The 12,670-nt window shown below is 36.5% G+C and overlaps 1 protein-coding gene across 1 annotated transcript in view; it reads right to left on the minus strand.

Annotated features, from left to right (window-relative positions):
- Positions 1–12,670, minus strand: part of PROS1 (protein S (alpha)) — a 68,729-nt gene that overhangs the window by 35,621 nt on the left and 20,438 nt on the right. The window contains exons 2-4 of the mRNA XM_005674804.3: positions 8,114–8,271; positions 5,012–5,036; positions 693–779 (exon numbers count right to left, since the gene is read on the minus strand). Of these exons, the coding sequence (XP_005674861.1) occupies positions 693–779; positions 5,012–5,036; positions 8,114–8,271 (270 nt within the window). The remainder of the gene's footprint in view (positions 1–692; positions 780–5,011; positions 5,037–8,113; positions 8,272–12,670) is intronic.

Consider the following 12,670-nt stretch of genomic DNA (forward strand, 5'->3'; position numbering starts at 1 on the left):
CCAATAATATACCAATATTTCCACATTTTCTCATTTATACCAAAAGTCAGAAAAATAAATGTGGCTTCCCTGTGATCTATTAGTCAACTGTAACATTTGGTCAAAAGTACATGATTATGCAACAACAGTCAAAAAGCTTTTGGGAATAAAATTCTGAAGCCAATGATGTAAAGCTTGGCAAATAAGGACCACTTCAATTTAAAAGTTAGCTAGAAAATTCATTTTAAGCAGCATTTACATCTAAAAACATATTCCTTCAGGGAGTTCCCTGGCAGTCCAGTGGTTAGGGATCTTCCTTGCTGTGGCCTGGGTTCAATCTCTGGTGGGGGAACTCAGGTCCCACAAGCTGTGCAACATGGCCAAAAAGAAGAAAAGAATTCATCTTGTATATTTTTGATACATACAAATGTTATATGATACTTAAAAGTTTAAACTGAGTAAATAACAAATAAACACTGAAAGAAATAATTATTTGGCCAATTTGATCCAGTGCTAGAGCCATGTGGCATACCCCTACCCCCAAAAAAGACTATTCCTCAAATGTATTTTGAGAAAACCTCCTTACATGGCCTACAGCCAGCCCTTCAAGGGCTCATTTGTTGATGTTTAAACAGTAGTTATATTTATATGGGTGTACTTTCCTTGCAGGTTTTTGTCATTTTGGTTTTTAAACTGATGGTAGAAGTGTTTACCGTTGACACAGCTCCTCAGGTCAGGGTAAGCATTAGTTGACAGACGAGCAGTAGTGAATAATCCAGCTCTGAAAGAGCCAAGACAACCTGTAAAACACAAACAAGTGTCATCTTAGAGCTGATACACTAAACTTGATCTGAAATCACGGTAGAAATTATCCAGAGCAGTAGGATATTTATGCTTCTGTGTATTGACATGATTCAGCAATCAAAATGTCAATCCTAAATGTCTCCATCCACCTTTTTGAAAAATCAAAAATCTACAAGCAAGATTGCAATGTATACACAATCATGAAAAACATATTTATAGAAGCTTCTCTTTAGAAAAGAGCCTTAAAGCCAGAAGGGGAAAATATCTTGCATTAGCAAAGAAATTTATTGCCACATAAATCTATGTTCTTAATTCTGTAGCAGAGACCTAAAGTTACCCTCAAATCTGTAGACAAGAGCCTAATTTAGAAATTGTCTATTATTAAGTGAATAGAATGAGTTAGTGTTTCTGGTTGTTGTAGGCAACTTCCAATTCTTCCAATATTGCATAGAGATTAATAAAATAATGTTTGTACAATGCCTCAATACTACAAAGCAGGTTTACTTTATTCATTTTATTTCTCAAAACAACTTTGTGAAATTAGATTCAGCAATCTGGCAGAAATAAGATGAAAAACAGAAATAAAATACGTATGGACTTTAACCAGGGGTCATTTAAGACCAACAACATAACATGTCTTAACAGCCACTGAAGACAACATTGTATATATCAGTTCATTGTACAGATAGTTGCAAGTGCTCAGTTGCTAAGTTGTGTCTCTTTGCAACCACATGGACTGTAGCCCACCAGCCTCCTGTACATAGGATTTCCCAGGACAGGTATAGACAGTCACTAACCCACTAAAAAGGTGGTGTTTTGGTCATCTTTTGCCGAGTAAAGACTCCCCAAATTAGTGGCTTATAAAATAATTATTTTATATTACTTATGATCTAAGTATCAAACATTTAGAAAGAGTTTATTTACTTAAACTGTTTGTCTCTGCTGCACACGGGACCAGTCAGGGTGGCTGGGGCTGGAAGATGCACTTTCTGGATGACTTTTCACTCACATGTTTAACAGCGCAGGCTTCTTGGCATCTCTGTCTCCACACGGTATATGCCATGCTTCAGGGCTTCTCCACATGGTTGCGTTTCCCTGAGTACGCAGTCCTAAAGTGGCACTGCTTTCGTAGTACTTAGCTTCCAAGAGGAAGAAGAAAGAAGCTGCCAGGCCAATTAAGAGGCACTGTGTCACTTCCATCATAGTCTATTGATCAAAGCAGTCTCAGGGTCCACCCAGATTTGGGGGAGGGGGAAAAGGATAGATTTCACACGGTGACGGGAAAGTGGCAAGATGACATTACAGAAGCATATGTGAGATGGGAAATATTTTTGCAGTCATCTTTGGAGAACACAGTTTACTACAGATGGGTGCAAAGGCTCATTTGAAGTCTGTGTGTATATTCCTTTCTCAGCTTTTGTGACAAATCATCACAATCTCACCAGCTGAAAATAACACAAACATTCTCTTACAGTTACAGGGATCAGAAGCCTAAAACGAAGGTGTCAGTAGGGCTGCGTTCCTTCTGAAGACTCTAAGGGAGAATCTATTTCCTCTGTTTCTTCAGCTTCCACAAGCTACCTGCATTCCTTGGCTCATGGCTCCAACCTCATATCATTCTCAACTCTTGCTTTATTGTCATATATCTCACTACAAACTCTGATCTCCTCCCTCCCTTACGTAAGACTGTTTATAACTACACTGAATAATGTTCTCATCTCAAAATCCTTAACTCAAATCTTCAAAGACAACAATTAAGGTAACATTCAGAGGTTCTAAGGATAGGACATGAACATCTTTAAAGGGGGGCGGTCACTATTTAGCCTACCAAGGTAGGTTATAATATTTTCCCACAAAAACAATAGTTTATACTTACATTGTAGTCTTCCTGGAGACCCAATGAGACCTAGGCAATCTTAGGTCCTGAGTATTCTTTCCCTGAATTCATTTGTTCCTCCTCTTGAATCACCCACTCCCAGAATTATCTTATTCTAGCGTGAATATTTCATTAGGATTCTGGCTTGTAAGAAAGCCTCATTTTGCAGTTCTGGACAAATCAGACAGCCAAAATTCGAAACCCTTAAGCTAGAGGTTCAGGTGAAATGCTTCATATGCTGATTAGGACACCAGGCCAGACTACAAAGTACGTTTAACCCATAAACCACCTTATATATGAGTCCATACTAATACAGTGATAACATTTTTTTGGAATTTTTTGCTAATTTTTTTAGAAGTACAGTGTGAAGAGTGAGCTGCATGGTTACTCAAAGCAGTGTAATCCTACCCCTTACTTTCCCATTTCTCTTTCTTGTTGTCCAACAGGAAGGCAGGATGTGGGAGAGAGTGAATGGGTAGAGAGGTGAGAACTGGAGAGAGATCGTCTTAGCTTTTGTAGCCTGAAGCAGAAGCTCTCCCAAGAACTGGAATTAGGAATAGAAACTTGGGCCATCATGGAGGAAAGCCTGAGAGAGAGGCACTTTCAGGAGAGGTTCCAGTGGTCAGGACAGAACACACTAGAAAGAAATCTTGGTTCTAGACGATGACAGCTCCTATACCCATATTGTCATACAATTATATTTTGTAACATTTTATGATTATATTTTATTTTAGAATCTTTATTTTATGATTATAAATCCAGTCTATGTTGGGTTTATAGTAGTTTAACCTACATTTTGTGTTTTGGTATTTTTTCTTTCCTTTTTTTTCTTTTTCCTTGTTTATTCTTGCTGGAAGTTCATCTAATTTACTTTCCTTACTTTGCCTTTTCAAAGAATGAGATTTTCTACTATTAATCCTCTCTTTGTTTTCCATTTACTTCTATCCTTATTTTTGTTATTTCCTTATTTTTTTTGTTACTCAGGGTTTTCTCTCTTGTATTTTTAAAAGTTTGCTTGATTTGAATGCTCAGATTCTTTTGAAAATACCCACTGTGTCCTCTTACCACTGCCTCAGAAGTCAGCACGCCAGGTCTCCACACACACATAGTGGGTCAGGCCGTCTTCAGTCTATCCGTGGACTGCTCACATTTCCTGACCTTTTTTTCATTATATTTTGTTATTATTAGCACCTGGAATAGCTATTGCTTCTTTTGAGATGACTTTAAGAGAAGTCAGCAGTCTGAACTAATCCACCAGTTGGGCAAGAACTAAAAACTAAAAGCTATTTCTGATGTTTACGTTTTGGCTCAGAACGTAGCATTCTTCCCAAGAAGTTTTTCGCTCATAAATTTAATCATCCATTTTATCCAGTGACATTTTACAGGCCTACACAGACGGCAGAGTTGTTTACTCTATTTTCTAAGGAAAAGAACACAATTTAAAAACTTACCTTTATATAATGAAGCCCTGAGTGTTTTTGCCCAAATTCCATGTTTTCAGCTCACTGCATGGAGGATGTGGATAGACTAACATGTTTCCTGAACTCTTACAACTCTAAATCCAAATACTGTCCAAAAAATAGGTAATAGTGATCTAATTTCTTGGGTGACATTATCTCACTGTAAGGAGCTCCCAGCATGAGCTGTGATAATTAGTGAAATTACTCTTAAGTTTACCAGAGACAGGATTATAAACATTTCTTTTTCCCACTTAGGAACACTGGCCTACAAAATATACACATCAAATGACAAAAAGGTTTTAATTAAGGTAGAGCATTTCTGTTCTCAACAGTGGAATTCATCACATATAACTAAATAAAGACCAAAATATAGAATGTGAATCAAAAATAAATCATAGTAAAAAAGGTCATACTTTTTTTTCAACTATATAAATCAGTTGAATTATACTTTACATTTGAAGAAAGTTTGACATAATTTTTAAAAATCTATCTAATTCATGTGTTTATTTGGTATTCCCAGTAGCTCTGAAGTTAGAAAATAAAGTTATAACATAATACAGAAATTAAAAAGTTAAATAAGTTGCCCAATCTGACACAGCAGAAACTTTTAGGTCTGAGACTAGAGTCCCCATCACATTATTATTATTTTTCTTAGGACTTCAGCTTTTCTATTACACTGCCAAATAAGATAGGCAAAGAAAAGTGAAAGTTGGGTACATGTCTTTAAATAAAAGGACAGCAAGGATAGCAAATCTGCATACAGAATGAGATCTTACTCCCAAGGCTAATGAAATTGTATGGGGTGGAATATATATAAATGGAGGATTGGACTTCATCATAGTTAAATTTCTATCATTTTTAAGATTATATAATTGAGATCTTTTAAACTTACCTAAATATTTTGGATAAAAATATTCCTAGAAAAAAAGAAAAGAAAAAATACATCTTAACAAAGGTAAATTTCACAATAAAGTTAACATTTAATTTAAAAACATGTTTTTATATTAAATATGCAATAAATTACATATAACTGTCATTTTCACATTACAGTATAACATTTTTTCTATAGTAAAAGGTACACCAGAAGTACATGGCTAATAGCATTAAGCCAATAAAATGCTTTTAGGCGTAAAGCAATACTGATCAATTAAATCATTCTTCAAAGACTTCTAAAATGAAAACAGGTTCCACTGAAGATGTTAAATGTGACTATATGCCCCCTTTTTGTAAATCCTTTAATTTTTCCATGATGATTAGATACCCATTCGATATACTTGACATCATGTTGATTACACACACTAGATGAATTGCTGAATAACATAATTTGAATTGAAGTGGTCATTTATCTTTTAGCATCTTATGTACATGTAATACCTTACTTATAAACTGGTGATGTACCAAGAAATTTTTCTGTAAATCAGTAATTTGGACTAAGGAATACACTTTACCAAAAGGAGAAAAAATGTTAACAGTGATTTTCTGATGGAAAGGTCCCCAGGCTGGTTCACAAAAGCCTTCTTAAGCCATAAAATACCTAATGCGCAACACTAATAGCATAAGAACTCCTCATGAGAAACCAACGTTTCTACACAAAAACAACCTCAAGTACAGAGCATAACTTTCATCCAGGATACAATTAAAGTCCTTATTCCTTCCTCCTCTCACATATAAACTTACACAACACTTATCTACTAATTTCTAAGAATGAGATCCAACCACTAAGCAATTCAGACATTGATATTGTCTTCTATAGCAGCGGTCCCCAAATCTTTTCGGCACCAGGGACTGGTTTCATGGAAGACAACTTTTATTCCAGACCAAGGGAGTGGGGATGGTTTCAGGATGATTCAAATGTATTATGTTTATTGTGTATTTTATTTCCATTATTATTATTTCAGTTCTACCTCAGATCATCAGGCATTAGATCCCAGAGATTGGGGAAAAGCCAGGACGTAGGTAATGATGAATGGGTTCAACACGAGATAATGTAATGGGGAAAGGACTATGTTAGGAACAATGGGGAGATAAGCAATAAGGTGGTGACTGGGAGTCTGGACTAGGGTATGAGGGATGTAGACAGGGAGTGTTTGGGAAAGGAAAGAAAGTGAGAAACAATAACAAATGCTTTTTCTTTCATTTCTCCCATTTCTTCCTCTCTTCCACTCTCACCATCATCTCTTTTTCTTCTATCCGTAACACCATTATCAGAACGAGTGGAGGAGAATAAGCACATAAATGAGTTTCTTTTCTCCACTGTTTCCCTCCCCTCCACATGTCTTCTGTCTCATTCCCCATTTGCTACTCAGAGGCTAAACTATGAGAACATATTTAGTGTTAGAAATACATGCTTAAGTACTGATGGGTGATATAATAAAATGAAATCTTGGGCATGCAGGCTTGTTTTAAAATGTTCTGGCAAAACAAACAAAAATTAGAGTGAGTGGGGTTCAGAATAGGCAGAACAAGAATAGCAGATGGTTGATAATCACTGAGAAGGGAAGGAGTCCCTACTTTGGGAAGTAGTTTCAATTTCCATAATAAAAAGATACATTTATGTATATGTATATTTGTGTATTTGCTTCCTACACAATAAGAGTACACTGTTAACCTTGTGTGAAATAAAATATTTTTGCCTTGTCAATTGCTTTTCCACAAAATACAGCAAAACTAAGAGAAACATTTGGTTTCAAACTTGGAGAGTGTTAAAAATGAGTATCTTGGGGAAAATTCCCTTTGAACCTATTAGAGTATGTGGAGGTAAGAGGATTAAAGGGTAATCCCAGAAAACACAAGTTATTACTGTCCTGGACAAGTTCTTTCACTATAGACAAATGATTTCTGCTTGTTATTGCTTATCTAGTCTCATGGTCCCAGGAGCTAAGTCAGAAGTAAAGGAAGTATTTTGAAGATACATATGCCTCCCTCGTTTCCTTTTGGATATACAGTTCATACAGGAAAAAAATCTAGGGTAACCCCAAAGGTCATCAAATTTTAATTCTCAAGGTCACCCTCATCCTAATTCTTAGAGGCACTATTTACATTCTTGCTACCCACAGAACAAGTTAGAGAAAGGCTTCTCTAGGAGAACTGGGGGGGCTAAAGATCAGCTCTAAGGGTCTCTTGTTTCTGTAAGATATTTAGGGATCTTTAGAGTTTTCTAGACTAACTTGGAAAAATGTATGCACTAAAGATATAAATTCTACCCCTGGGATTATCAATGATTTAAAGTGGGCTCAGGAAACTTCCCAAGAGTTTATGGAATAAATTAAAAGTGTTCTTAGGAAACACAGTATTAAAATGAATTCTTCAGTAAGCATTCACTGAATACCTATTATGTACCAAGCTCTGAATTGGAGGTCCTGTTTTCTAAAGCTTAGTTAAAAATGCCAATGGAGAGAATTAATGAAGCATAGTGATAACGATGTAGTCATACACACACACACATGCACACACTAGAGATGCCTTCCCCTCACCCAACAATACAAGATACTGGTTGAAAGAAAGTAGTTACAAACCATGAAATTCATACTATTTGTGATAATTAGGTATAATTGAATTATTGTTTGGTCAGAGCATATTGCTTTCGGCAAATAGTATTTCCCTAACATGCCCACCCTTGAAGGCACTGCCTCCTGAAATGCTTCAGTGGGAAAATGCAGAAGTGAAACTGTTGTGGTTCAGTTGCTAAGCTGTGTTCAACTCTTTGGGAGCCCATGGACTGCAGCCCACCAGGCTCCTCTGTCCACGTGATTTTCCAGGCAAGATTACTGAAGTGGTAACCATTTTCTTCTCCAGGGGATCTTCCCGACTCAGGGATCAAACTCGCATCTCCTGTGTCTCCTGCACTGGTGGGTGGATTGAGCCCACAGAGGGTGATATACACCATCATTAACTTTAAAAAGGAACATGAGGGAACAGAGACTAAAGCTGGAAATGTGCCGTCTGTAACTATATGTTCAGGTATACTAACTGACCACTTTTCATGAGTTCTTACCGTTTCCGGGTTATTTTCAAAGACTTCCCTGGCTTCTTCTTTATTGCATAGTTCTTCAATGCATTCTCTTTCAAGATTGCCCTTTTTCGTTTCTTCAAGCAATGAATTTGCACGGCGTCTCCTAACCAGGACTTGTGAAGCATGTTGCCTCGACAAAACTGAAGGAAAAAAATATATGTTTACATGAACAAATCTTTCATTTCTCCTCTAAAATATTTTTTAAACATGAGAATTTAAATCATTTTTTTGTCTGTAAATTGCATGGCATTCAAAGTAGGGTTAAACTGAGGGGGAAAATGCAGATACATATGCCCCTTGGTTAACAACCCAAAGAGCAGTTTGGTGTGTAGCTACAGCACTTGTCTAATGATTTGCACAAATTATTCAAGTTTGTGCTTGAGGTCAAACATAACTAATGAAAATTCAATGTTTACTTCATTATGACAATGTTGGGAAAAACATCATGCTGAAATGACTGTCAAAAGTCATAGCCACAGCATCTTTAGAGTAACAAACTTCTTCAGTTTTAAGGGAAAACTTGTGTGATCTCTGAGAAATGTAGGAGTACAGTTCAATCAGCTATTTGAAAGATATTTGATAGGCTAAAACACCTGGTTATCTATACAAACGAGAAAATAAAAACCCCATGGCAAAAGGAAGACCATATGCAAAGCACAAAATACAGAAGGCAAAGAGAAAAAAAATGGTAACTTAGAGTATATAAAAAATTTTAAGCAGTTGACAAACAATGATAAAAATAACAAATTTCAAAATCGAGCAACAGATTGACATCTAGAATCTATAAACAACTTTTGCAAATTAAATAAAAAATAATACAATATGGCAACCAATACAGGTAGGTGTGCAGTGTATGTGTGTGCCTAGTCATTTAGTAGTGTCCAACTCTTTGCAACCTTTTGGACTGTAGCCTGCCAGGCTCCTCTGTCCATGGGATTCTCCAGGCAAGAATACTGGAGTGGGTTGCCATTTCCTTCCCCAGGGGATCTTCCTGACCCAGGGATTGAACCCACCATCTCCTGTGTCTCCTGCAATGTAAGCTGAAAGTAAAGAAGCCATGTGTGCAAGGTTAAAAACAAAATAAAAAGTGTAAATAAAATATAAACAAAACAATATCATGCAAACACCAATACAGAGAAAAACTGAAGTAGCCAATAAACATGTGAAAAGATGTTCAACACAAATTTTTTAAAGCAATCAGACTTTTGCCTAATAGATTTGCAAAAATTTAAAAGAAGGAAGGTACTACCTCCTTCCTTCCTTGAAAAGTGCAAATTATAGATGCCTCATCTATAGCATAATCCTATATATACCAGCCATATTTGTAGAAGTGTAAATATCAGGTGGACAGAGTACAGAGAAAAGAGCTTGGAAAGACACTCAAGCTATCATCTGCAGTAATATTTGAAGAAAAGAATGGTGAATATACTTTGGGCTTTATCATTTTAGTATATGAATAGAACATGGTTTCTTAATGAAATAATTTTAAATCACATATAAAATCTACAAATAAAATTGTTAATCCTGATTTTTAATCACAAATGGTTATTTCACTAGAAAGATAAGCAAATAATGTAAATAGCTAAATTAATTTTTTTCTTATTTCTCTCATAACCCAGTATATAATAAGGACTAGATAATCAAAAGTTGACAATAGAATGAAGAAAAAGAACAGCAAAAGGACTAACTAATCAACACTTACTATAATTATTAGTTGGATAACTGAACACCTTTCAAGAGTGATTTATGTTTATTTAGTTTTATATGGGTTTCCTCGCCTACAAAACAGAAGTTTAAATGTGATGATTAACTAACAAAAGCGTTTGAGTTATATTGAATATATTTTTAACAATCAGTTCAGTTCAGTTCAGTCGCTCAGTTGTGTCCGACTCTTTGCGACCCCATGAATCACAGCACGCGAGGCCTCCCTGTCCATCACCAACTCCCGGAGTTCACCCAAACCCATGTCCATTGAGTTGGTGATGCCATCCAACCATCTCATCCTCTGTCATTCCCTTCTCCTCCTGCCCCCAATCCCTTCCAGCATGAGTCTTTTCCAATGACTCTACTCTTCGCATGAGGTGGCCAAAGTACTGGAGTTTCAGCTTTAGCATCAGTCCTTCCAATGAACACCCAGGACTGATCTCCTTGCAGTCCAAGGGACTCTCAAGAGTCTTCTCCAACATCACAGTTCAAAAGCATCAATTCTTCAGCTTTCTTCACAGTCCAACTCTCACATCCATACATGACCACTGGAAAAACCATAGCCTTGACCAGACAGACCTTTGTTGGCAAAGTAATATCTCTGCTTTTGAATATGCTATCTAGGTTGGTCATAACTTTCCTTCCAAGGAGTAAGAGTCTTTTAATTTCATGGCTGCAATCACCATTTGCAGTGATTTTGGAGCCCCCCAAAATAAAGTCTGACACTGTTTCCCTGTCTATTTCCCATATGTCTCTCACCATTTTTATTGCTGCTTGAGATCAAGATAAATTAAGGCTGTGTGCATCTAAAAGATCCTATTCTGTGAGCATGCCAGCCACCAAGTGTGTTGTTAACTGAAAAATGGCAGCCCAACCAACAATGAATTAGTCTGAGATTAAAATTATCTCATTTATTTGAAATAGTTTTAAGCATGCTACCTGACAATAATATAGCAAAAACTCGGCCCTTCTGAAAAGGAGAAAGCTTTAGTCATTCAGTCATATCTGACTCTTTGTGGCCCCATGGGCTATAGCCCACCAGGTTCCTCTGTCCATGGGGATTCTCCAGGCAAGAATACTAGAGTGGGTTGCCATTTCCTTCTCCAGGGGACCTTCCCAACCCAGAGATCAAACCCAGGTCTCCTGCATTGCAGACAGATTCTTTATCATCTGAGCCACCAGGGAAGCCTTTCTGAATGTCGAAGAAAATATGTTAGCCTTTCTAAGGAAAACAATAACACTTTGTATTAAAGATGAATATACTGATGTAATAACAAAATAATCAAGGTCAGATGCAAGGAAAACAAACCATAAACATCACTCCTTAGCATTTCTTCCTTACAGAATATCAAACTTTAGAATTCAGAGGTTAATATTGATACTTAAGAATATTTCTTCCCCTATAAGAGCCTCATTGCATGACACAGACCATGTGTAGTAACACATATTATACTTATCTTTGGGGAAGTTCTCAATTGTCAGGGAGAACTAAGTGATAATTTTTAAAAATGCTCACATAAATTTATAAAATCAGAAGAAAACACAGCAAACTCCATTACTACAGAGATAATGAAAATCCAGAGCATACAAGATATTTGCTCTAAGTTATTAAGATTATAAACAACAAAAGTACAATTTAGATCACAGGCACCCCAATGCTCAGACCTGCAACTATCACTACTATTTACTACTGCTTCTCAGAAAAGAGGGAAAAGTGTAATTATCTCTGATAATGAGAGGAATATTAAAAATGAAAATTGTCACACCTCTGACCTAAAGGATAACAAAGCTAATAATTTTTAAAAAATGATTCTGTCTAAATAGATTTTGTCCGAATTTGAAAGTTTGTTTTAGTTTACCTAGGTTCAACCCAGTAATACTTTCAACTGGGACGGTGTATCAGTTCAGTTCAGTTCAGTTCAGTCGCTCAGTCGTGTCCGACTCTTTGCGACCCCATGAATCACAGCACGCCAGAACAACTTTCAAAGTGCATATTAGTGATTTCATTTGATCCTACATAAATAACGAAATATGCTACAGGATACAATTATCATTTCCATTTTCTTATTGAAGAAATTTTGGAGCTGAAAGAAATTACATGTATTTTTCAAGATCACAGAGCTACAAAGTGGTGCTAAGGAGACAGGAATTTTTAAAATTTATTTTTAATTGGAGGATAATTACTTTACAATATTGTGTTGGTTAATACCATACATCAACGTGCATCGGCCTTAAGTACACATACTTCCCTTCCCTCTTGAACCTCCATCTTGAATCACCCTCCCACGCCAAGCCACCCCTCTGGGTTGTCACAGAGCCCCAGTTTGAGTTCCCTGAATCATACAGCAAATTCCCACTGACTATTTTACATATGGTGGTACACATGTTTCCATGATACTCTCTCCATTTGTCATACCCTCTCTTCACCCACTGTGTCCATACGTCTGTTCTTTCTGTCTGCGTCTCCACTGCAGCTCGGCAAATAGGTTCATCAATACCATCTCTCTAGATTCCATACATATGCATTAATATATGATATTTGCTTTTCTCACTCTGACTTACTTTATTCTGCATAGTAGGCTTTAGGTTTATCCACCTCATCAGAATGGACTCAAATGTGTTCCTTTTCATGGCTGAGTAACATTCCATTGCATATATGTACCACAGTTTATTCATCCATTCATCTGTGGACGGACATGGGGACAAGAATTTAAATATACCTATCCTCCAGTGCTCTTTCTTCTATGTATTCTACCACTTAAATGCCCACAATGTATCTGATTTAAAAAAATAAATTATGTGGTTGTGTAGTGGACATACTTGGTATCTTAAATA

Source organism: Capra hircus, chromosome 1 (assembly GCF_001704415.2).
Source record: "Capra hircus breed San Clemente chromosome 1, ASM170441v1, whole genome shotgun sequence".
NCBI lineage: Eukaryota > Metazoa > Chordata > Mammalia > Artiodactyla > Bovidae > Capra > Capra hircus.